We start from the raw sequence: 26,682 nt of genomic DNA, 5'->3' as shown, positions 1-26,682 counted from the left end.
GTAAGGGGTCTGAGGGGTCCAAAGAGGTCCATCGGAATACAATGTCAGAGGGAAATCCCCCAAGATTGGACCATCCAAAGATGGAATGGGCTGCCCTCTGGAGTCTCCCCTAGTAAAACAGAGGCAGTAGAGAGCATTTGGCTAGTGTAGTGAAAAACAGATTTTTGCTCAGTTATCGTTGAGGCTGGGGTCCCTTCTTATTATTTGGGTTCTGTGATTATGATTCTGTATTTTGTTCCTCCCCTTAAATCCTGCTCCAATGTCCCACCAAAATAATAACAATAGATATATAATATATCGCTTCATGGTCTGCAGAGTCCCTAACCCATTATTTCATTTGAGTCTTACCACTCTCCTGTAAAGAAGATGCTAGTATTATCATTTTACATATGAGAAAATTGAGGCAGGGATTAGGCAGTATGAAATGCTTGAGGCAGAAGTTGGACTCAGGTCTTCCTGGCTCCAAGGTCATTGCTCTATCCTCTATGCCACCTAAGTGGCAGAGGGCTTTGGGGTGATGGCCCAGTGATAGACTTATAGGCTCATCATTCCACATCCAACATAACTAGATCATCACCAGGTGAGCTGTGGCTCGATGCTAGATTCATCCATCACAACCGCTCTCAAGGAGCCCCTCCCAGAGGTTGGGATCTACCCTGTGAGGAGGCCAGGGAGAGGGCTGGAGTGTCATATAAATGGGTAAATAGTCAGCAAATGATCTGGGGGGCAGAGAAACCCTGGGAATCTCCCCAATATACTGTCTTCCTTAACATGGCACAATAATGGGTCATGCTGGGTAATGGCCACCAGATGGAGTCCCAAGCCTTTGTTCTACCTCCGGGCTAATGTCTGAGCCACCTCCAATGTGGGCACAAGGTTCAATGGGACCAAGGTCTCCCTGGAGAAAAAAAAAATGATCTGCCTCCAAAGACAGGGTTCATTTTTTTAAGGACAAAGATGGTCTCTTCCCATCCCCACTCCCCCACCTGCAGAAGATCCGAGGCTTCCTGAGGGTTGTGACTATATTTCCTCTTTAAACATAAGCCTATTTTCCTGTAATGCTCTAAAATCTGGGCTTCCCCAAATCCTTTCCTTAAGACAACTTTGGGATGCAGATGAGGAATTATTAATAGTAGTAATAACAATAATATCTAGCTTTTATATGGCATTTTAAGGTCAGCAAAGCAGATGAGGATCTTACAGACGGGGAAACTGAGCCTAGGAGAGGTCAAGTGACTTGCCCAGGGTGACAGCTATTAGTATCTGAGTCAGGATTCAAACTCAGGTCCTCCAAACACCAAATCCACCACCCTATGCTCCTGTGCCACCTGTTATGCCCATTCAGGGAAGCTAACTTACAGAGTTCAGCAAGTTGCCCAAGGATATATTGCTGGGGTTGTGTTTTCTCCTTCAGGTACCTCTTATCCTGGCCCACACCCTGACCTAGAATTCTACAGACTACATTCCTAAGGACAGAGAGGGTGGTTTGCCCTTGCTCCCTCTGATACTTTGAAAACCGACAGCATCTTTCAGAGAGGGAGAATCGGGGGCAAGCAAACATGCCATTTGCCAACAATCATCAGGTTCTGCCCAAGTGTGGCTCTCCCCTTCTTCAGGGAGTTCCCCTCCAGGATTTCCAGTTCCCATGTACCCCAGGGGTAGCAACAGCGTGACCCAGAGAAAAAGGCTCTTTATTTAAGGATGTGATGATGCTAGACCTGCCCCTGAAAGTGGAATTACACTACATGGTCCTGCCCCCTTGAACATCTACCAGCCCCTAGGGAGGGCGAGTGTTTCATTTCACTGATGAAAGTGGGGGCCCCAGTGTTTTAAAGCCAATCCCCAGAGGTCCAGCCTGCCCTTTCCTCTTTGTAGATTGAGTCTAAGGATAGGACATCACTGACTAGGGCAAGATCACAAATTGAATCGGGATCTCAGAGCTCTCCTTCATTCCAAGGCTTGGCCTCCTGGTCTAATCACAGATTCACTTCTTTTTTTTATGTGTTTTTTTTAGGTTTTTGCAAGGCAAACGGGGTTAAGTGGCTTGCCCAAGGCCACACAGCTAGGTAATTATTAAGTGTCTGAGACCGGATTTGAACCCAGGTACTCCTGACTCCAAGGCCGGTGCTTTATCCACTGCGCCAACTAGCAGCCGCACAGATTCACTTCTAAATAAGGCCACAGACTGGTCTTTAATTACTAACTTGCCCAGTTGTTTACCTCTAATCTTGGTCACTACCTGGTCCCTAAACCCAACCACCACCCTCAGCCTCAGGCTGATTCCTGATTCTGGGTTTCTCTAAATTATCAGTAGTTTGGGGTCCTCCAGGTCCTGCCTCCCCCTGTAGGAAGATAAATGTGGCTTTTTTAAAAGGAGAATTTGTTGATCAAAAAGATCAAAAATAAGCTATAGACCAAAAGATACATGACATGGTAATTATTGCAGCTTTATGGGTGGGTAAAGGAAGGAATGGATGAATGGATGGACTGAGAAAGGGTCGGACACCTCTTTTATTCCAAAAGTATTGAAGGCACTTACAATACAGAGCGGGGGAAAGAAAAGGAAAATGAGAGGCACCAAGAAGTGCAATCAGAAGGGAAACAGAGATTAAGTTCAAGGGGTTAGAAGCAGATCCCCACCCCAGCCCTGGTAGAAAGTACAGTACAATATGTAATGAAGCTACAGGGGATGCCCTGGGCAAAATTAGTAGAGGTTTCTGCTTATTAAAAAAAAAAGATAAAAAATTAATTCTTCTCAGGATCAAGAAAAATAACTCCCTGGGCCTTGCAGAATGAGAGGCCCTGGAGAAGGGGGTCCCGAGTCATGGGCTCTCTAAGGCCAGAAGCCTCTCAGGTCCCACAATGGAAAAGGTCTTGGTACATCTCGATGAGGCGAGCTGCCTCCCGTTGGCCAGAGAGCAAGGCGCCATGGGTGGTGGAATAGTATTTTCGGTGCGTGGCCTCCCCAGAAAACAGCACCTGCATGGGCTGGAAACAGACCAGGAGAGAAACCAAGGTGAGAAGGAGTCAACAGTCTCATGGGACAGTACAGTGGATGCGACTTGCCTGCTTAGGACCTATCCCTTGAGACAACGCAAGAAGTCAAGAAGCCTGTGCCTCCCAAAAGGCCAGATTATCAACACTGGAAAAGGGTTCAGCAGTCATCACGTCCAGCCTGGATCTGAACAAGAAACCTCACTATATCGTGACTGATAAGAAGTCATCCATCTTATGCTGGAAAGCCCCTAGTGATGGAAACACTGTTTCCCAAGGCAGTCCAAAATGGAGAACAAGACTAATCTTTCATCCAACTATCAACCCTTCAAATATAACTTGTGTCTCCTGCCAAGAGGCTTCTCTTATCTAGGTCAAACTTCCACTCAAATGGTGCCCTGGTGCCCTTCACTATCTCAGTTAGCTTTCCCTGGATGCTCTCCAGAATCCCAATATCCTTCCCAAATTTCAGAGCTAGGAGCCAACCCAATACTTTTCTCAGGAGTTGAGCAGGGTAGACCAACAGGACAAAACCCCTCCACCAATAGAACAATACCCCTCCTTATTCCTAGATGCTAAGCCTCTTTCTTCATGGTTTCCTTCCTCTACATTCCCCCCTTCGATGTTTGGTCCATTTACTCTAAATATACATACACACATTCTATTGGATATATACACAGTCTCCTCATTAGACAGCAAATTCCTTGAGGGCAAGGACAATTTTTGCCTTTCTTCATTGTCTCTCCCATTAGAAGGAAAGATCCTTGAGGGCAGGGACTGTTTTTATCCTTAGAGTTTGATATAGTAATTAGCCCATAATAGGTGCTTAATAAAACTTTATTGATTCATAATCCTGGCTTCTTCCCAGGGTGGTTTCCATGAAGACTGATGGAACTTAGCTCATTCTCTTAAGCAGCATATATTTGAGTCTAGGGTCCAAGTTAGATCTTGATGAGGGCTAATTTCACGCTTTTCCACACAGTATGGTTGAGTCCAGGACCAATGACTCCAGGGCTTCCTAAATACTTAATGTTTGGTTGATGGCTCCCCCTTCCTCCCTCCCACATCCAGGAGGCCACCTACTCACCGCTGTCTTAGAGCTCTCCGTATAAGGCAGTGGCTTGGCCAGTCTCTCCACATCAGCCCCACTTGAGCCCACTTGGGTGTAGGAGTAGGAGCCTCGGAAGTGAGGGTTGCTGCCCCAGGAGGAACGGAGGATCCGGCGAGGCTTCGGAATGTCAGGGTTCCCTGTTGGGGATCCACAAGAGGAAGGGGTAAGGGATGGATCCTGGAAGGATGCAGAACCCCCTAAGGGTCTGAAAGTTGAGGAAATTTCCTGATCCAGAGGCAGAGAAAGCCAGTGGTTACTTCAGGGATGGAGAGAGGAAAGAGACAAGGAGGGAAAGAGCATTGGGAAGGAAGTCACAACGGATTAGGAGGAGAACTGGAGAGTAAGGAAGACCTCGATTGTAATCTCAGTTCTACCACTCACTTCCTGATGACCATGGGCATCTATGAGACTCAGTTTCTCATCTCCAAAAAGGGAAATTTGTATTTAATATCTCCTAATGTATCCCACAGCACCAAATCTAAACGTGGCCCAAGAGATAACAGCATATGGGTCTGGCTTCAACTCCTGGTCCAGCCATTGACTTTAACCCCTCTCAATCTGTTGCAAATTCAAAATGGAGGAGGGGGGAAGTATGTCAGAGAAGATCCACCTTCATCACTCGGAATGCCTTCTTTCCTTCAAGACTCAGATGAAACATCACCTTCTACCTGAGGTCCTTCCTGACCCACCCCACCCCCAGCTGCTGGTCTTTGCCCACCCTCATCACTCTGTATAACTCTGTATGACTGTATCTGGATATATTAGATTACCAGCTCCCTGAGGGCAGTTTATTATCCATTGCAACCTCCTCTAGAGTCTCACCCTGGTTAGCCTGGGTCTTCAGATGCCACACCATCCTAAACCTCCCACTCTATCTAAATCTTACCAATCTGGAAAGGTTGTGAGGATAGGCCTAGATGAGCAATAGACCCATCATCCAATGACCAGACCAGCTAAGTTTGAAGAATCATGAGGCTGGCGACTGGAACCCGCAATGTCCATCTGTTAAGTTTCAGGGGAGTTGTAACTACATTAATGAAAGAAGGCTCACCCAAAGAAATCCCAGTTGTTAAATGTATTTTCGTCCAACCTCATTTTAAAGATGGAAAAAAGGAGACCCAGCAAGGGAGAATATATACTGACTTAAAGTAGGAACCTTGGAAATAAAAGGGCAAGCATAATTGACAAGAGCCCTTAACTAGAGTTAAAGCTTCTGGATGGCAGCACCAGGTCTCCCACTTAATAGTTTGGCAAAGTCATTGAACCTCTGTGACTTGGTTTCCTCAACCATAAAATGGGGCTAGAAAGTCCTCAAAGACACTTCATTTTGCAAATGAGAAAACTGAGGCTCGTGGGGGGGGCCAAAGTCATAAAATCATAGATTTTGAGCTGGAAGGGCCTTAGTCTAATTTTATAACTGAAGGAACTGAGGCCCTGGAAGCTGAGGTGATTCACTATGGTCACACACACAAAAGAGGGGGGGGGGGAATTTGAACTTAAGGCCCTTGGACTTCAAAACCAGTGATCTTTCCATTATAAGCTGCCTCTCCAGGTTTGTTTCCCTGACCCACCTATCTTAGGAAATCTGCTCCTCAGATGATAGATGAGAGTGTATTCTGGTTATTCAAAAAGGTGACTGATGGATGGATGCCCACACCCGCCCACCTGTGAACTTCCGAAGCATCTCAGTGCAGATCTCAGCCACGGCCTCATCATCACATTTTTCCATGACGAGAGCCTCCTCCCCACAGATCCAGCCACTGAGCACATGGCCATAGCGTTCTGGGGGATAGAGGACGTCAAAGCCGCAGATCTTGCGGTACCACAGCTCCTCGGGGTAGGTCAGGCTCCGGCTCTCAGCCTCATCTTCCCACACGAACTGGAGGCTGTTGCATTCGGCCCCCCAGAAGGGCTCTTCAAACTCCAGAAAGATCTTGTCGGTAGTGCCAATGCCCAGGCGGCGAATGGCTCCTGCCTTCTCGGAGGGAAGCCCAGGCCGGAAGAGGGTGGAATGGTGCTTCTTCAGGACACCCAGGGACACGGTCACGATGACGTGGTCAGCTGGGATCACCTCACAATCCTCACACTCCACGGCCACTGGCCACTGGTTTCTCTCCTCCTCTCCTCCTTCACTCCGGTCCTCCATGGGGGCTTCCCCACCTTCATCAGAGGTGTCGTTATTGTGGTCGGCCAACTGCTCGATCTCGGGGCCACCACGCCGAGCTGATGCCTGGTCCCAGTGTATACAGCGGACTGCCTTACCCAACTGGATGACACGGTCCGGGATGTCTTGAGCCAGCAGCTCAACGATGCGCATGAAGCCACAGGGGATGACGTGGTGTGCTCCCGGAATCTCTGTCCACTCTCCAAAGGCGCTGAGGGATACCTCATCCATGCTGTGGGAGCTGCTTTCACAGCTCTCCACCTGATGAAGGAAGAGGGACAAAGAATGAAGAAGAGACTGAGGAAAGAGCCAGTTGTGATAGACTAGAGGCACTCCTGATTAGCTAAAGAATCAAAGGAAGTGTTGTGTGACCTTGGGCAAGTCACTCTTAACCCCATTTCCTTAAAATAAAATAATTTAAAGAAAAGAACCAAAGGAAGTCCCCCCAATAGATCAGAACCTTCCAGATAGTCAAGTTTCTGTCCCTTCCATAAGCCTAGGAGACCACCCAAAGATAGGGACTGTTTCTGACCTCAGCCAGGAAGACACTAACTCCATGACTTCTGCTTTGTGCCTCATATAAGACCTTGCATATATAACAGAAACTTGGTTAATGTTTGTTCAGTGACTTCAAGGGAACAAATGAATTATGGTCAGTCAAAGTCTGAGACTAGCTCCAACATTACCCAAGGAGCTTCCAGGCCTCACAGGCAGTTGAGATATGATAAATGTTTGTTCGGTGTATTCGTGAATGAGTTAATAAAGGAATCCAAGGATGGGAGGCAGCTTGGTACAATCTCAGTTTGCCCACTTGCTACTGGGGGCACCCATTGGACATATTAGCAGGCTACTTCTCTGGGACTCAGTTTCCTCCACTGTAAAATAAAAGTGTTAGACTTGATGGCCTCTAAGGATGCCTCCAGCTCTAAATCTGATTTGTCCTGTCCAATTGGGCGATACTGTCTCTTCACCTTGGACAAAAAGCTCTCTTAGGGGATTGGGAGTTCCATACTTCCCCCAAATCAGGTCAGGGGCCCCATTGAATAGTGGCTGTGTCTTCTCCCTCTGCCTCTTCTCCCACCATCCAACCCAAAAGAGGGCAGGGAATCATCCATCTTGAGGTAGGAGAGACCTCAGAGATAAATAAGCAAGCTCAACTCCCTTCATTTGCAAGGGAGGGAACTGAGGCACAGCAATGGTCGGTGGCTTGACCCAGAAGTGACCCAGCCCACCTTCAGATACTGCTGGATCATGGCAAGCTTCAGGCGTTTGGTGGTCTCCGAGTCATCTGGGTCGGCTTTGATGCGGTTTCGCACTTCTTCTCGGGTGAAGACACCCACACTGTTCTGACTTTCAGCATTAACTGGTTTACCTCGCTGGAAGAACTCCTGGGTCAGGTTATAGACCTGGGGGGAGGAGGAGATCAGCACAAAGACTGAGAAATGGAAGGGCTTCCATTCATTCACAGGTTCACCAGCCAGCTGCTAGAGGAGCCATCAAGAGCACCAAGCCCAGATCCTCAATTTACAAATGAAGAAACTGAGGCCAAAAGGATTTTCCCAAGGCCATCCATGTAAGAGCTAGCACTAGAAGTTTAACCAGTCTAACACTCTCATTTTCTAAATGAGAAAGCTGTGTCAGCTCAGAGAGACTTGCTCACAATTATGAAAATAGTAAACTGGGTCATAGGCCCATTGATCTAGAGTTGGAAAGACCCAGCTCAGGCTAACCACTTCCACTGCTTCATTTTACAGATGAGGAAACCAAGGACCCCACAGGTTAAGCAAGCTTCCCACAGCCTACCAGGTAGCAAGTTACAGAACGAGGTCTCTCACCAGGTCCTCTCTGACTCTCCCTCCAATATTCCTTCCTCTGCCTCAATTCTAACACACATTCCAATTCCAGTCTTCCTCCAGGCTCCTTCAAGTCGCTTCCTCCAGGTTTGAATTAGTCTTCTTGGACAGTGGGTCTGTTCATTTAAGCCCCTTAGCACTTGCCTCCTTCATTCCACAAGACTAACTCCTCTTATTTTTGTTTATAATGGCCATTTCTTAAAGACAATTAGTGTGTATATGGATGGGTGGATGAGTGTGTGTATGTGTGTGTGTGTATTGTCTCCCCCATAAGACTAGGAGGTCCCTGAGAAATGGCAGATCAGACACAAGTCTCCTTAAGGGGTTTCCCTCCCAGAGCTCGGGGGTCACATCACAGAATCTCAGAGGTGGAAGGAACCACAGTGACCATCAAGTAAGTGGTCCCTTCCAGTGTGGGAAAAGCCACTCCCTCCTGGGAAGCCCAGACTGATGGACAGCGAGGTGTGCTGCTTTCTGGATATCATGTGTCCTTGTTGAACCTCAAGAGGAAGGAGAATCTTCTTGGGTCCTGATTGGGTTCAGACCAACTGACATCCCCTGCATGCCCTGGAACATATCAGCTAACCTCCATGGACTCATTTCCTGGCTATAAAATTAACAAGTTGTACAAAAGATCCCTAAGGACTCTCAGCTCTAATAGGGGGGTCTCTAAGACTTTAATGGGAAAGAGAAATTCCCCTCCCTGGTGGCCTCCAGCTCCATGGCTGCGTGACTGTCCCCACTCTCCCAGGAAGCCCCAGAGGGGACTTGGCCAGGTCCCACATGTGTCTGTGCACGTATCTCTCTCCAAAGAGTCCAAAGTCATGGTTTGCCATTCCCTCCCAGAGTTCGCTTGGGTTCTATCTCAAGGATGCATGTTAGAGATCTAGAGGACAATCTATCAGAGAAGAAGAGAGGGGGGGAAATGGTTTCTAGAGAGACCCCACTCCTTCCTTTACTTACCAAGCAGTACCTTGGAGAGCCAACTGATCTGCTTGAATGAAACAACCTCAGAGCTATATCAAAAAGGGCAGCACCCTGATATGAAGGACTGGATTCAAAGGCAACCTCAACTACTTACTAGCTGTATGACTCTAGGCAAATTTCGTAACTTCTCAAGACCTCAGTTTCCTCATCTGCAAAATTAGGTGGTGGAACTCAGTGGCCATTAAGGTCCCTGGCTGTTCTAGTTCTATGGAACTAAGTCACATAACCTTTCTGGACCTGTTCCCCATAAGTAAAATGAGGGGATCGGACGTCTAAAGTTCCTTCCAGCCCTAAACCAAGGTGGTAAGGGAGTAGAGATGGGACAGATGATGGAGAAAGCTAGTCTAAGGAAGCCCTAGGAGGTAGGCCACTGAGAAACAAGGTGTGGATGCCCAAGTCTATCCAACCTACCTGAGTTTGACATCCACCCCACTGCCAAGCTTCCAATTTTTCCTTGTCTTTGTTTGAAGACCTGCTTTTAGAACAATTCCATCTGTCATTGATTTACAATCAGGAGCCCCTATGGAGCACCAAGGATACCCCTCACCAGATTCCCTGACTTCTCTGCCACTTCATACAGCCTTCCTACTTTAGTCATTCTCCAAAGAAGCATAGACTCTGAGGTTATCATTCAAGAAGTCATTGGGCTGGCTCAGGTGTGCACTGCTCAGGTGAGATCTCCTTAGAAATCAGCACACCACACCTACCAATGGGGACTAGTAGACTATGGGTTGGGGTTCTTTGGAGAGGAAAACGTGCACAATGATGCATGGGCACAGGCCAGATCCCCTCTGGAGCTTCCTCATGGATGTGAGGACAGCCCCAGAGCTGGAGGTCACCCAGGAGGGAAATTTCTTTTCCCAGAGAAATTTTCAAGTCACAGTATTAGCCCTGGAAGGGACCTAAGGGACCATCTAGCCCAACCCCCTAATTTGACAGCAGAGGAATTGGCTCCCAGAGAGACTAAGTTACCCAAGGTCACACAGAGTTTAGTCCCAACCAAGAAATCAATCAATTCCCTCTACATGAGACGAGTCTCATAGGGGAAGTATGATATTAGTAAAGCTTCCTAATTCTAATCAGATCGAGGTTGTTTTCTTAATAACTGATCTATGGCTTAATCACTGATCCATTTCTTAATAACTGATATTAGTAAAACTTCCTAATTCTAATCAGATCAAGGTTGTTTTCTTAATAAACAATTCATCATTAGAATACCAATTATAGGTTCCGTGAGGCCAGAAGCCCCAATCCATTTCACCACCCTTCCAGACTTTCAGTCATTAAGAAACATTTCCTTAAACGAAACTGAAATCCAGAACCCAAGTCCAATCCCCATTCCAGGTGATAATACTTCAGGACTAAATATACACACTTCCTTTAACGGAATGGTAAGTCTAAGATACTGATGAATTAATAGGTATTCATAAATTCCCCATCACAGTATGGTGAAAGGATAGAGGACTGACCTTGGAGTTGGGGAGATTTGAGTCCAAATATTCCCTCTTGAAAATTGCTTAAGTCCCTTTAGGTCAGGGGCAGCTAGGTGGCATAGTGGATAAAGCACTGGCCCTGGAGTCAGGAGTACCTGGGTTCAAACCCAGCCTCAGACATTTAATAATTACCTAGCTGTGTGGCCTTGGGCAAGCCACAACCCCATTTGCCTTACAAAAAAACCTAAAAAAAAAAAGTTCCTTTAGGTCTCAGCAGCCCAAGTCACTCTCAAGGACTCTGAGTTACTAAAGGTAGATGAATTTCCTCTTGGTGGAAACTTTCCCACACCAATGAGATCCCCTATCAAGGTAGTCATGTGGTGCAGTGGATAGAGCATTAGACTCAGAGTGGGGAAGACCTGAATTCAAATCTTGCCTCAGAAACTTAGAAGCTGGGGCAGCTAAGTGACACAGTAGATAGAGGACTGGCCCTGGAGTCAGGAGGACATAAGTTCAAGTCCAGCCTCAGACATTTAATAATGACCTGTGTGACCTTGAACAAGTCACAACCCCATTGCCTTGCAAAAAGAAAAGAATTAAAAAAGGAATTTAGTAGCTTCATGACCCTCAGCAAATCTTTTATAAAATACGTTTGAAACTCCCAAGGTTGCTATGAGGATCCAATGAAAAAATATTTAATTGTCATTTACTAGGGTCCAATTCTTTGTGACCTGTTTTCTTGGCAGAGATACTGGAGTGGTTTCCTATTTTCTTCTCCAGTTCATCTGACAAATGAGGAAAGTGAGGCACACAACACAAAGTCACACAACTGTTAAATGTCTAAGGCCAGATTTGAATTCAAGAAGATGAGCTTTCCTGACTCCAGATCAGTGGTTCTCTGAACTATGGTCCCTGCCAGCTGTCGTTATACTCATAAAGGATTTTGGAGACTTTAAGGTGCCCCATGCATGCAAACTATTGTTAGTGCTACTGTCCTCACACACTCAAACATCAAAATAACTCACAACCATCCTTTGCATTTGCAATATCTTTTTAAACTATTTAAAGGATCTGTATTCCATTTTCCTTGGGAAGTAGAAATAATTATGGCCACGACCCAGAGAGGGTAGTGAGTTTTTCAAAATCACACAGCAAGTGAAGGACAGGGCCAGACTCCCCCAAAAAAATTTCAGCCAGCCTTGGGGAGCTCCTTGCCCTTTCCTCCACCCATGAGCTCCTCATCCCTACCCTGTCACTTACCTCGTTGTATAAATCACTGAATTCCTCAACCACATCCTTAGGGATTCTTTGGCCACGATTGGTGAGGTAGTAGGCCACGCCATTCTTGGAGTAGAGGCTGATGCGGCCCACGCTGCGTTCCCCATCAGTTGTCTCTTCCAGCAATCCATTCTCTTCTGCTAGATGGTAGACAGGGTTTCCATGGGAACCATGGATCCAGGTAGCTCCCAGTTCAAAGGTGGCGTGTTCTAATGAAGAGGACGGTCAGAATCGTCATCTCGCCCATCTGTATAAAGTTTCCTTAGAGTCACAGAGAATAAGAGAGGCCCCTGAATCAGACCTCCTCATTTTACAGATGAGGTGACTTGGCCAGCAGCCCAATTTGGGGCTCCTAAGAGTATGATTCCAGAGTCAGATGGCACCTCCAAGACCATGGAATCAATTCACCCTCTTCATTTAAAAAAAAATCTAAGTTTTTACTATAATGAAAGGAGGTTTTTAAGAGAATAGCAATAAATGATTAAAATAAACCTGACTCCATGTCACCAGTACATTAATGCTTTTTCAAGGCCAGGATGCCCACCTCCTTCACAACTGGCCAATCCCTCTCCCTTCCTTGAACCCCTTCACACCCTCCACTGGTCCTGAGCCCTCTCAGTCCAGTCAATAGGAGCATCTCTTTACCTGCCCAGGAGACCCAAGACCCATGCAGGCAGAGTGACTGATTACAAAGTTTGGATGATATAGAAGCTACCAACTCTACAGGTTCAGCCAAGATGAAGGATCACCAGGTCTCTGCCGTCTAAGGTCCTTCAGGCTTTATCATCATGCAACCTCTCTGAACAGATCTCTCAGAAACCTAACCTGCATCTAACCTACAGGTGTTATCATGTACATTTTTGGCCCTTTCTTTTCACCCTATAGCTAACTTCCTTAGGTGTTTGTCTCTTCCACTTGGAGTATCAGCACCATGAAATCAGAGAGGTCCGTGACTGGCATTGATCATGGCAAGGACATTTTTTTTTACTTTCTACTTTAGATTTTATTGAATTTGTTTGTGAAAAATCATTTCGATTTAATGCAATCAAAACTATCCATTTTGCATTTAATAATATTCCCTCTCTCTTTTTTGGTCATAAATTATCTTTCTCTTCCTAAATCTGACAGGTAAATGATTCACAAGGACATTCTTAAAAACCCATAAAGAGGGCAGCTAGGTGGTACAGTGGATAGAGCACTGGAGTCAGGAGTACCTGAGTTCAAATCCGGCCTCCAACACTTAATAATTGTGTGGCCTTGGGCAAGCCACTTAACCCCATTGCCTTGCAAAAACCTAAAAAGAAACTCACAAAGGAAGGAAACTTCCTCACTAACATAGTTTTCAACCCTCAGCACCGAGTAGCCTGGATCCCTCCTATTGCATTTAGTCTTTAGGAAAATAAAAAAGGGTAAATCGGGACTCAGTTTATAGACTCAAACTGGGCTACAATCCTCATTGTAGGACCATGGACATATTCTTGATTCCCTATCTATACAATAAGGGCAAGAGTAGAAAACGAAGGAAGGGAGAGAACAATATTGGACAAGAGACTCTCTCAGGCTCCTTCCCACTCTAACATTTGATGATTCATTTCCTCTTGTTCCATCCTGGACGGACAGAGGTCAACCAGAATTCCCCCTTTGGGAATTCTTCCTCCCTAAAGTGTTTCAAAATATATTAGCCAGAATGGGTCCAATTTCTAGAGAGAGGGCTCACTTTGCCATAACCCAATCAGGTTTGGGCCATTGTGCCCACTTCACAGGCAAGACCATTGAGGTTTAAAGAGGGTAAGTGATTTACACAAGGGAGTCTGTCCAGGATTTTTTGACTCTGAGCTCAGCATCCCTTCCACTACAAGAACATACCACTGCCCTTCTTTCCCAGAGAATAGAGACCAAGACTATACCTGCATAGGTTGTCCTGGTATTCAGCAGGGAAGGAAGCTCCCTCTAGCAACACAGGTGGGCACGTCTCTCTGTAACCTAAGAGCCCCAGAGAGTTCCATGGGTCATCCATGAGAACGAAGGCACCTGCCCAGGGTCTGGTGAGCAGGATGTGTGAGACACAGGATCTGAACCCAGGTCTTCCTGTCTTTGAGGACAGCCTCCTGTCCACCATAGCCTCTCTTCCTCAGAGAGTGACCTTACAAACTGGCTGGGGGGAAGAGGAGGGATTGCTTAGGGTTCTCAGGACTCCCTACCTAGTTCTAAAGCTGGGAGAGACCCCAGAGCTCAAGTCCCACCTTTCATTTTACAGATGAGAAACTAAGATCCAGAATGGGGAAGTGACTGTCCAAGGTCATACATTTAGAGCTAGGCCTAAAGTTTGATCTGACAGGAGAAAGAAGAGAAAAAGAAAAGGAGGAGGAAGAAGTGGAGGAAGGAGGAGGAGGAGGAGGAGGAGGAAAAGAAGAAAAGAGAAGTAGAAAGAGGAGGAAAATAAGAAAGAAAGGAAAAGGAAGAGGAGGAGGAACAGAAGGAGGAGGAACAGAAGGAGAGAGATAAGGAGAAGGAGGAGGAGGAGAAATAGGAGGATAAGGAGGAGGAGGAGGAGAAATAGGAGGATGAAGAGGAGGAAGGGAAGAAGAAGAGAAAAAAGGAAGGAGGAGAAAGGAAGAGGAGGGAGGGAAGAAGAAAAGAAAAGGAGGGAGAAGAAAAAGAGGAGGAGGAGAGACATTCATATAGTATTTTAATGCTTACAAATTACATTTTACAATTACTTCATATGCCAGGCCTCAGTTTCCCCCTTCCCTTCAAAGCATTCATTCTGTTCTCACCCTGTGATTTTTATCAATATTAGGAATTCCTAGCAGGAAAATGTTGATGCCATTGCAGATCACATAATCCTAAAGTTGAAGGTCTGGACAGGATCTCAGCACCCACGACTCATCTCAGGCTTCTCCGGCTTAAGCCACTGGGAGGCGTTGTCATAATAATAATGATTTCTGGGACACTCTGAGGTTTGCAGATCACTCTATTTCTACTTTCTCATTTGATTTTCACAACCCTGAGGCAGACAATACTGTCATCCCCATTTCCAGATGAGGAAACTGAGGTTCAGGGAGAAGAGAATAGCCAAATAGAAACCCCACAAAACCCACCTCCTCCATGGGGCAGGGTCTTTTGTGGGGGAGGGGAGGGGGAAGTGCCTTTTCACTAGCTGTCCCACCATGCCCTCCTCACCTCTTCCCTTTTAAAAATCACATGTTTCCTTCCAAATGTGGCTCGGCCCTCAGCTCCTTCCAGAGGCCTTTCCCAGTCCCCACTAGTTACTGTGGGCCGCCCCCCAAAATGTCCTTGCATCGGCTTTGCACAGATTATGGCTAGCCTTACACTTACTCTTTATCTCGCCAGCTACCTGGCAGAGGGCCTGCTGCTTCCAGGGCAGAACGAAGCTTGGCCACTGACTATTTTGCCTTGATGCATGGAACCGGGTCCCTGGCTGGTAATAAATGAATGGACTCGGTGAGGAGGGTCCAGGCAGAAGAGCCAGGGCCTCCTGAAACACTGGCAATTGCTCTGGTTCCTAGGTAGGGAACCTTGGTCTCCTGAGAATGCACACTCACATGGATGGACACACACACACACTCTCTCACACACTCATCCAACACACTCTTACTCTCTCACTCTCACGCACTCATCCATACTCTCACACACAATTCACACATAGACACACATACTCATTCATTCATACATACACTCACACTTACATGCACAACTCACACATACACACTCTCATACACTCGCTCATTCACATCCACACAGTCACATATACTCTCTCACACTCACACCCTCACATACTCTCTCAAAAACTCTCACACACCCATTCACTCTCTCATGCTCGCACACTCATACATACTCTCACACACACACAACTCACACAATCACTCACTCACACACATATACACATTCACACACGCTCTCACACTCACACATACAAACACTAATACACTCTCACATACAACCCCCACATTCACACACTCTCACATGCAGGCACATACACTCAACACCCCTGCCTCAGACTACCTTCTCTTCCCCTCTCTGTTACTCCAGTAAAGTAGAAAGCTATTTCAGACTAGGGCCATTTTGTTTGGCCCTTGAACCCTAAGCTCGCAGCCCTGTGTCTCCCCTGGGATGGACTGAACTGAACATCCCATCCCCTTCCCTCAGCTCTTGTGGTCCAGCCAAAGGGGTGGCAGGAACCCCACTTTCAGGGAGGTGAGCAGGCTGGGAAAAAGGAGAAAGAAGCAGGTTGTTTCCTCTCCTCCTCTCCAGGCAGCATCTCATTATTGGAGCTGCAGCTAAAAATAGGAGCCGGCTCCCCAGAGAATGTCTGAGCTCACCACAGAGTCGCAATTAATTCCAGGTGTTGCTAAAGTGAGTGAGCAGACGGTCTGGGGAGGGGGCCCCAGCCCCAGGTCCCAGTCTGAGACTGGGAGACATCCAAGGCCACTGGCCTGATAAAAAATTATATAATTATATATAGTTTTTCAGACACATTCCTATCACCAAAGCCCCCACAATATCTCCTCATGTAGAAAAAAGGGAAGTGGGTCTTTGTTTGGGGTCTAAGACCCCATGGGCAGCCAGCTGGGAAAGTCATGGGCCCTTTCTCAGAATCCTATTTTTCAATGCATCAAATAAGCTACATAGAATTACTAAAAGAACCTATTCTATTGAAATATAGCTGTCAAATTTCTTTTTTTTAAGTTCATTTATATAAACACCCCTGGACTAAAAGGTCCCTAGAGTTACTTCTGTCTTTCGATGAATCTATGATTTTTTTAGGTCACTTCTCCCTAGGCCTCAGTTTCCTTATCCACAAGTAAGATGAGAAGCTTCTCATCTTCAAACACATCCAGGTACCCTCCGAATTACTGCCTATTTCTAACAATTTATGAGTCTAAGCTAGCAGGGCAATAGGCAGTAGATAGATCTAGATACTTAGACAGCTGGGTCTGGAGTTCAAATCCAGCCCCAGACACTAGTTAGGTAATCCTGGCCAAGTCACTCAACCTGTTTGCTTCAGTTTCCTAGGTACTGTCATTATATTATTTATAATATAATATTGCATGTATATTATATACATATATATTTAAATCGACCCCTTTGTAACTTTCCCCCTACTCACATGGTTCTATGCCCTGAGTTAGAGAAGTTTAACCTTCTTTCTTCCACAATAACCCTCACAAAGACCTTTACGAGAGAGTAAAATGAGGATAATAACATCTCCTGTGATTGTCGTAAGGAACAAATGAGATAAGTGCACTATTCATGATACATTAACAGCAACATTGTGCAGTGATCGACTATGAAGGATTTGCTCTTCTCAACAGCACAATAAACAAAGACAATTCTAAGGGACTCAGCCAGAGGAACTATGGCATCTGCATGCAGATCAGAGCTTACCGATTTCAATTTTTTAAATGTTTCATGTTTTCCCCCTTTTATTAATATTCTTCTTGTATAACATGACTAATAAGGAAATATGTTTCATGGAATTAAAAAATGACTGGTATAACTAATATCAAATTATTCAATGTCAAGGGGAGGGGGAGGAAGAAAAATGTGGAATTCAAAGTTTTACCAAAAAATGAATGTTGAAAACTATCTTTGCATAAAATTGGAAAAATAAAGAAATTTATTAAAATAAACAGTTAGTGATGGTAGTGGTGATGATGATGATGACATTGTAGTATAATGGACTAAGTTCCTAGGAGACAGAAAGACCTGAGTTCAAATCCTAGCTCAGATGCTTCCTATATCTGTAACTGAGCAAGTCATTTAATCACGACCTCAGTTTACACATCTGTAAAATGGGAAGGATAATAGCACCTCCCTCACAGATTTTTTCTTTGAAAATTAAAAGATATCATACACCTGAAGCACCTAAATGATTGCTATTTTCTCATTTTGAAAGATAAATAAAGAGGGGAGAAGAAAGGTTAAGGCGACATGCCCAAGCACACAGAAAGTTAGTGATGACATTAGATTGGTGCCTAGGATTAGAATCCAACTCTCGTAGGTCATGGAACCACCAAATGGATAAGATGACTTCTCGGGTTGCTTCCAATATTCAAATTCTGTGAATGTTAAAGCTGGAAGGGACTGTAGATGGCTTCCAATTCAATTCTACTGGGGTGGCACAGCATTTCATCCAGTCCAAATAGAAGGCCAATGACATGGAAGAGCATGTCGGACTTGGGAATCTCTAGATATGACTTCTCCTTCCTGTCACCTGCTGCTGTGTGACCTTGCTAGAGTGACTTTCCTATTCGGTAAACGTGAATTCGGTAAACGCTAATACATGTCCTCCCTGCTTCATCGGTGAGGCTCATATGAAATAGTCTATAGGACTAGTTTGACCTTAATGGCAGTCATTATCATTCCTTTGCTTCATAAATCCCAATTTCAATTGGCAGGGAGCTCAGAGGTCAAACGGAGCCAAGCCCTGCCCAAAGCAAACAGAAGTCCCAAGATAATGAACCTGATCAGCAATTGTCAAATGCCTGAGGAGGGGACCCTATCACCCCTTCAAGCAGCCCCCTCCATTTTTGGACAGCTCTCATTTTTAGTGACTTTTTGCTGACATCTAGGCAAATAGACAGCTCACAGAGCTAGAGTCAGAAAGATCTGAGTTCAAACATTGGCCTCACACACTCACTATTCATTTGATCTTAAGCAAGTAACTTCACTTGTGTCTGCCTCAGTTTCCTCACCTGTAAGAGGAAGAAAAACTCATCTATTTTGCAGGGTTTGTGAAGATCAAATGAGGTAACACTGCAAACCTGAAAGCACTATGTAAATCCTAGGTATTGTCATTATATTACTTCTAATTTATTACATAATATATGTTAAATTTACCCCTTTGTAACTTTCCCCCTATTCACATGGTTCTATGTCCCGAGTTAGAGAAGTTTAACCCTCTCTCTTCCATAATAACCCTCCACAAAGACCTTGAAGACAAACACTTGGCCTCTCCTTTCTCCAAGGTAAAGAATCCTAGTGTCTCCCTTTGATGCTCATGTACAATGAAGAAATGCCCCAAGAGGAGAGTGATTTCCAAGGTCACAGAATCATCCAGGAATAAGCAAGAAGGAGAACCTGCCTCTCCAGGTGCGATGGCTTTGATCTGGGAAGGAGGGGACATTAGGACCACTTGGAGAGGGAGAAAGGGATTGGGGGGAGAAGAGCCAGACTAAAAGGATTTTCCCCTCCCCTAGATTTGCTACATTTGGGGCATAAGAAGTCAACTAATTTAAAAAAACTCATTTCAGACCTTAAGTCTTCTCCTGTAAAATATAGAGCTGGGAGTTGGAAGACCCTTCCATCACCGATGACCTATGATTCTATTGCCAAGCCACTGAACTTCCCACCTCAGGCCACCAGGGGGCAGAGGATCAATTTAATTAAACATTTCGTATAAGAGGATAAGACTATTCTCACGGCTTGTAAAGTGCTACTAACCACTTTACAAATATCCGGTTGTTCTTATTTGGAGAGAACAGCAGGTCCGGAGTCAGAAGACCTGAGTTTAAATCCAACTCAGATTAGCTAAATGACCCAGAGCAAGTCATTTAACCCTGGGTGCCTCAGTTTCCTCATCTATACCGTGATCTGGAGGAGGAACCATCCAACCACTCCAATACCTTTGAGTTGTTATGCTACTGTCCAAGGTCATAGGGTCAGTTAAAGTCACAGATGGGACTAGAACCTCGGGAGTTTGCCAATATAGCAACATGTCTCACCAAATTAACCATAATAAAGAGATAATAATCCTTGGCCCTGCTCACAAGGCTACTTTTATCTAAATGTTCCAGAAACATCCTCCCTACTTTCAAGGAAGAGAAGACTATTCCAAAGGAATGAACATCTAATGGTCAAGTGAGACCACAGCTTGTCCAGACGAGCTGCTGACCTTAGGGGGAGAGGAGGAGGAGGAGATGGAGGGAAGGGGCAGGGCTTCTCACCGAGTTTCACACTCTGCACTCGGCCTCCGATGCGGTCCGACGCCTCGAGCACTGTGACATCAGTGAAGCCGTGCTCCAGGAGGGCTTTGGCGGCGGCCAGACCGGCCAGGCCAGCGCCAATCACAACCACTCGAGGTTGTCTCCTTCTCCGCAAGCCACGACTGAGAGGGTCATCCGCACTGTCACCAGAGGTTTCACAACTTTGCATACCGTCCGAGCTGGCTTTCTAAGGAACCTGCAGGCAGAGGTGGCAGGGAAGGGGGGGGAAAGGAGGAAGAGAATGCTGAGCCTGGAACGTTGGCCATCCCTCCTTCCCTCCTTCCATTTTTCTATCACTCCATCCATCCATCCACTTACCCTCTTCCAAGAGTGAAATCGAAACAATGATTTTCCCAGCCCAGGTCCCAGGGTCCCGCAGTCATTCTCCCATCAACCCAACTCAGGAAAGAACCCGACATCAGTCCTTTACCCATCAATGCCGGCTCAGAGAGGATTGGTTAGAAGGAGCCTCAGAGTTCATCTAGTGTGGCCTTTCTTTTTACAGAGAAGGAAACTTCTACAGAGGTACAATGACTTAACCAGGGTCGTGCAGGTAGTAACGGTAGGGCCAGGATTCCAATTCAGATCCCCAAGCTCCAAAAGCCAGCCCTCTCCCTCACCACACTGCTTCATAGTTCATGCTTCAAGAACTCTTAGAAGGTTCAGAAGTATATAGACCTCTCATCTAGTCTCTCATCTGTCACACACAAAGGTTGGACTTGATGATGGCCGAGGTCTTTTCCAGTTCTAATCTATGAGGCCGTGAGGTTCCTTCCCCAAAGGGAATTGGAAGAGATGGAAGAAATTTCAAGAAGATGAAGAAATTAGGGAAGAGGGATCTTCCAGGATGGCCCTCAATTCCCACCAAGATAGTCAGCTCTGTTCCCACCTCATCAACTGGTGAACCCCTTGTTTTTCCTCACTCAGAGGGTGGCAAGATGATGGACCCTGAAGCAAAGCAGAAAGGGGGGGGGGGCTGAGAGAGAGGGAAGCCAAGGAGAGAAAGGGGCCCTCCCTATTGGGGATGATGATAGGGACCCCAGGGAAGGAAGATGGTCTCAAGGAGGGTCTCCCAGTCTACCCCATAAACAACTTCCCATCCAGCCCCTGCCCATTCACCTCCTTACACAATAAAGAGGAAAGCCCGATGGCCAGCTCAACAAAGGAGAAACCTCAGGAGCCCAACTGAATCAAGGTTGCATTTGCTGGACCCCCAAATCCAACAATCTAACTACACAAGTCAAGTTCACAAGGGGTTCCTAAGGGCAGTGGGGAAAGAACTCTTCTGACCTTACTCTTTTATTTCTCTCCTTTTCCTTCTTCCCCCCTTCAATTCTCTCCTCTCTGTCTTTGTCTATCTCTCTTGACTTGCTGTCTCTCTCTGTCCCTCTCTGACTCTTCTGTGACTCTTCTCTCTCCCTATCTTTCTCCCTCTGTGTCTGTCTTTCTCTTCTCCCTCTGTCTCTGTCTTTCTCTTCTCCCTCTGTCTCTGTCTCTCTCTCCCTCTCTTCTCTCTTCTCTTTCTCTTCCCTCTCTCTCCCTCTCCCTCTCCCTCTTTGTGTGTGTCTGTCTTTCTCTCCTATTTCTCTGTCTCTCTCACACAGACATACAACCTAAGGAGGCTGGTAATTTGGTGGGAAGGAACATGGTTCCCGCCCTTCCCCTGGAGAGTGCCACGGAGGCCGGCGATGTGGCCTCCCTTATTCCTGTCTGCTTTTCCCCTCACTGTCTTCTCCAGTCACCACAAAGCACACACTGGGCCTGGGAAAATAGAGGGATTGGTACAATGAGCAGGGTGGGTGAAGGAGGTGAGACGTCCAACTCAGTGTTAATCCAAGGCCTGCCATCCTGTCCCCTGCTCCCTTTTCCTCTCAGGGGTCACCCATGGGCCCAGTCAGATTGCCCAGTTGTTAGGGGGCACCTTTGACTGAAAGATGGCTCCTCAGCTTCCTGAGCCTCCCCTCCATGATCCAGGCCTCTTGGGGAGCCACGCAGGCTTTCCTGATGTTCTCTATAGACCTCATTCAATCTCTGGTCCCTGTTCCTTCACACAGTCCATCCCCCAAATCTGGAATGTACTCCCTTTTATCTTCCCTTTTTGGATCTAGTCCAAACCTACCCTTCCAACCTTATTACATATTAATGTCCTTTCCATCCTCTCCAGTCTGGCCAAATGGCCCTTCTGGCTGTTCCTCTATCACATTTCCCATCTCCATCCCTTTGCCCTGGCTGGGTACTCTGTCCTTGCCTCCACCTACTTAGAATCCCTTATTTCCCCTCCAAATTCAGCTCACCTATAACTGTCCACATGAAGCCCACCCTGGTTCCCACCATCCTCCACAGTTCCTGTGGTGGTCCCCTGGCAAAAACATGATTTGTATTTGACATTTTCCTCATCAAATGTCAGCTTCTTTGAGAGTTGGGACTATTTCATATATTTTCAATATTATATTCTCAACATCAGGGCAAGAGTTCAAATTCAGCCTCAGACAATGATAAGCCATGTGACCCTGGATAAGTCACTTAACCCTGTTTACCTCAGTTTCCTCATTTGTAAAATAAACTGGAGAAGAAAATGGTAAACCACTCCATTATCTTTGCCAAGAAAACCCCAGATGGGGTGACAAAGAGTCAGACACAACTGAAACAACAGAAAAACAAACATTCTCAGCATCTAGGAACAGTGTCTGGCACCTTGTGAGTGATGAATAAATACTTGTTGCTTGGTGGCTTGGAACCCCTAGCTCCTTTTGAGGCTCAATTCGAGCCCTTCTTCCAACAAGAGACCTTTCCAGATGCCTCCAGGATGTTACACTCGGCCCACTGAAATTACTGGGTAATTATTTTGTAATCCATCAACAAGCCTGTACCAAGAGACTACCGTTTGCCAGGCCTTGTGCCAGTATCTCTTGAATGGAAGCAAAGTGGTTTCTCTGAGGTGGGGCCAGCATCCAGAAGGTTTGAAGACCTTCCCCTCCCTCCCCACAAAGACTGATCCCCATAATGCCATTCACTGCCTCAGAGGGATTTGGAATAGAACCCCACCCTATGAGACCAGCATCAGGGAGGATAACCCTAATTCTTGGGATCTGATTAGTGATAGGCTCATAAAACTTGGCATTTGAGTCAAGGAGTTACGAATGGCCTTCCTGGGGGCAGCTAGGTGGTGCATTGGACAGAGCATTGACCCTAGAGTCAGGAGGGCCTGAATTCAAATCTGATTTCAGACACTGAATCAATACCTAGCTGTGTGATCTTGGGCAAGTCACTTAACCCCATTGCTTTGCAAAAACAAAAACAAAAAAACAAAAAATAACCTTCATGGAGGAGGAATAGAAGCCTTCCACCAGAGAGTATCCACCTGCTAAGCCCCTCCCTACTGTGCCAGGACATGGTAGCTAAGCATTCCAGCACCCACCTCTTGTACAGCCATGTAAAACTGGGGGACTGTCAGTCCTCTAGGTCTCCAGCCTCCCCCCACCACCACCAGGCAAAGGCTTTGTCCCCTCTTTCAGTCCAAGGACTCATCAGATTGGTCCAAAGCTCAACCCTGAAGCAGCTGCCCAAGGACCAGCTCCAGATACTACCCAAATAAGCTCTGCTCTCTAACTCAAGAAGGCCCGTCTCCCAGGACCTCAATTCCCCATCCCTCCTAGTTGGGCAGAAAGGATGATCTTTGTATCCCTGACCCATCTCTTCTTCTTCTCCTCCCCACTTTCTCACTTTTCTTTCTGTCCTCTTCCCCTCCCTCCTGATTCTCTCTGCCATCTTTTGTCTTTCTTCCTCCTTCTTTCCTTCTCTCTTTCCCTCCTTTTTTCTCTCTCTCTCCCCTTTTTCTTTTTTCATTCCTTTCTCCCTCTTTCCCCCATCTCTCCCTTCTCTTTCTCTCTTCCCCCCTCTTTTCTCTTTCTTTCTCTTCCCCCTCCCTCCTTTTTTCTCTCTCTCCTTCCCTTTCTCTGTCTTCCTCCTTGCTTCCTTGTCTCTCTCCCTCCTTCCTTCCTTCACACACTCTGTCTCTGCTCTCTCCCTATGTCTTTATCTTTCTTTGTCCCTTTCTTTCTTTGTCTTCCTCCCCCCTCCTTTCTTCTAACTCTTTCTGAACTCCCTGTCTTTATCTTTCTCTTCCCCTTTTGTTTTCTCTCTGTCTCCCTCCCTCCTTCCTTCCCACTCTGTCTCTCCCCTATGTCTCTCTCTCTCTCTCTTCCTCCCTCCTTCCCACTGTGTCTTTCTCTCTGTGTCTCTGCTCTCTCTCCTTATGTCTTTCTCTTTCTCTCTCTTTCCCTTTCTCTTCCCCTCTGTCTTCCTCCTTCCTTCTCTCCTCCTTCCCTCCTTGTCACTCTGTCTCTCTGTCACTCTGTCTTTCTCCTTCCCTGGCTCTCTCTCCCCATTCTCCCCTTTCTCTCTGCCTCCTCCCTTCTCTATCAATTCTCTCTTTCTTGCCCCCACTTCTCCCCCCTTCAACAGAGAAAGCCCCCTCCTTCTGCACAGAATTGTTCAGAGACCAAAGACTTTTCTTCCTGCCTCTCAGGTACTAAATTTAGAGGAGAGGATGTGGGGCAGTGGGGAGACGATGAGGTGAGGAGGATATTTGTATGTTTGGGGGAGGGCACGCTCTGTCCCCCTTCCCCAGGCCCTCATCTCCCGCCCCTCTGATGCAGCTGCCGGATGTAGCCCTGTCAGTTCATAAACAGTCACAGCATGCCCAGGCGGGCCCAGTGCCAGCTGCTAAGCAGGCTGCTGACGCCACCAGGGCCACCGGAGCAGCAGAGGCGTCCGGCAACGTGGCGCTCACTTCCTGCCCCATGCCCAAACACATACACGTGGCCCATCAGGAAGCCAGCTGCCAGGCTGGGGGCTGATGACCAGCCCTCAGCCAAGCCTCCTGGGGAGGCTGCTCTGCCTCCTCCCACCTGCCAACCCATGCAAGCCCAATTTTGCCCAGGTTGGTACCTCAAGGTGTTTCTCTTCTCTCCAACTTGGAGCAGAGAACAAAGTGACTCTGAAATGCAAGGGTTCAAAACTCCCCTAGGATGTTCATGCTCTGTGTGACCAAAGCTCCATGAGCCTCAGTTTCCTTCTTTGTAAAATAAGGAAGTTAAACTAGATAGTATCTGAGGTCCCTTCTAGATTCATGATCCTAGGAAAATCTTTCTCTTCTCCAGGCTGGTCTCCTTCCTTCCAGCCTCCACTCTCTACTCTTGCCCACAAAGCAATGGAAAAAAAATCACTCTCTATTGTTAAACAGTCAGTCGATAAACATTACTGAAGTGCCGACTATGTGTTAATGCTGGGAATCTAAAAAGATAATCTCTACCCTCAAGGAGCTTAGGATCTAACTGGGGAGACAACAGGCAAATAAGAAACACAAAGGAGCACTATATAAGATAAATAGGAGATAATTAATAGAGGGAAAGTACTAAAATTAAGAGGGATTGGGGAAGGCTTCCTGGGGAATTTTAGTTGGGATTTTTAAAAAAGCCAGGGAGGTCAGTGGACAGAGTGGATGAGAGAAAGCCTTCCAGGCAGGGAGGAAGGACGCCAGAGAAACTGTCTGAAGCTGAGAGATGAAGGGTCTTGTTTGTGAGATAGGCAGGAAGCCAGTGTCATTTGATCAAAGGGTCGATGTTGGGGAGTAAAGTACTCTCGGTCCTTCATGCTCAAAGAGGACTAATGACATCGCTATGCTGAGGTCAGACCAATGACATCACTATGCTGGGGTCAGACCAATGACATCACTATGTTGGGGTCGGACCAATGACATCACTATGTTGGGGTCAGACCAATGACATCACTATGTGAGGTTCAGACCAACGACATCCCTGTTGGGGTCAGACCAATGACATCCCTGTTGGGGGCAAGTCACAGTGTGTCCTCAAACTAAGAGGAGTTCAAAAATGCTCCACCCCAGGTGGGGTACAAATAGTCCATGTGAACACCTGGGGTGCTTTAAACTTACACATCTCTATTTCCTTTAAGCTAGTTCCATTCTGCTTTGCTCATAGAGTGCATCTCCCTCACTGATGGGGGCACACCATACTGGACAGTCCAGTGCCAGTGTCTCCTATGTCATGCAATCAATTCCAAATTCTTGAGAAAGACCTTGAGAGTGCCCCAGTATCCCTTTGTCTGACCCCACTTATGAGCACTTACCCTATGTGAGTTCTACATAAAAGAGTCTTTTGGGGCAACATACATTTGGCATTGAATCAACATGGCCAAGCCATCAGAGCTGTGCTCTCTGTAGTGGCATTTGAATGGTTGGCAGTTCAGCTTGAGAAAGGCCCAGTACCTTATCCTGCTAGGTGAACTTCAATTTAAATGGAAGTGATTCAGTTTTTTGGCATGGTACTGCAAGGCTGTCCAGGTTTTATAGGCACGTGACCATGAAATCAGCACAATAGGTCTACAGACCTCATCAGTCTAATGCTTCTTCTCTCCCTTACTTTCTTTTGGAGCTTCCCAAATACTGAGTAGCTCTGGCAATGCGAGTGCCAACCTCATTATCATACTCATTATATATCGCCAACATAAGTGAACTCCTCCATAGTCCTCAAAACTTCTCCATTTGCTGTAATTGATGGTTCCGCATATGGAGGATATGGTGTGATTTTTTTTTTTTTGTCCTTCATTCTTGAAAAAGACCATGACATCAAGGAGGGGTGCCATGACAAGCAAGTGAATTAGTTTTGAGTGATTGGGAGTTCTATTAAGTCACCAACCTCATTTTCTCCTCCAGATCCATCTAAATCCAATGGTTAGATATGGATCAGGATGACTGGGGAGGGTCCTGGATGCGAGGCAGTCAGGGTGAAATGACTTGCCCAAGGTCAAGTGTAGCTAGTAAGTGTCTGAG

At 46.4% G+C, this 26,682-nt stretch overlaps 1 protein-coding gene across 6 annotated transcripts in view; it reads right to left on the bottom strand.

Annotated features, from left to right (window-relative positions):
• Window positions 1–2,485: 2,485 nt before the first annotated feature.
• Window positions 2,486–26,682, bottom strand: part of SMOX (spermine oxidase) — a 125,716-nt gene continuing 101,519 nt past the window's right edge. For 5 of the 6 annotated variants that reach the window (XM_074196079.1, XM_074196087.1, XM_074196082.1 and 2 more), the window contains exons 2-7: window positions 19,791–20,025; window positions 11,803–12,029; window positions 7,502–7,675; window positions 5,771–6,530; window positions 4,082–4,242; window positions 2,486–2,988 (exon numbers count right to left, since the gene is read on the bottom strand). In XM_074196079.1, coding sequence (XP_074052180.1) covers window positions 2,851–2,988; window positions 4,082–4,242; window positions 5,771–6,530; window positions 7,502–7,675; window positions 11,803–12,029; window positions 19,791–19,998 — 1,668 coding nt within the window. In that variant the 5' untranslated portion in view covers window positions 19,999–20,025 and the 3' untranslated portion in view covers window positions 2,486–2,850. The remainder of the gene's footprint in view (window positions 2,989–4,081; window positions 4,243–5,770; window positions 6,531–7,501; window positions 7,676–11,802; window positions 12,030–19,790; window positions 20,026–26,682) is intronic. The other variant, XM_074196091.1, reaches the window with a different exon arrangement.

This window comes from Macrotis lagotis, chromosome 1 (genome assembly GCF_037893015.1).
Source record: "Macrotis lagotis isolate mMagLag1 chromosome 1, bilby.v1.9.chrom.fasta, whole genome shotgun sequence".
Classification (NCBI taxonomy): domain Eukaryota; kingdom Metazoa; phylum Chordata; class Mammalia; order Peramelemorphia; family Peramelidae; genus Macrotis; species Macrotis lagotis.
The sequence above is the reverse complement of the archived record's forward strand: the minus strand, read 5'-3'. Positions and strand labels throughout refer to the sequence as shown.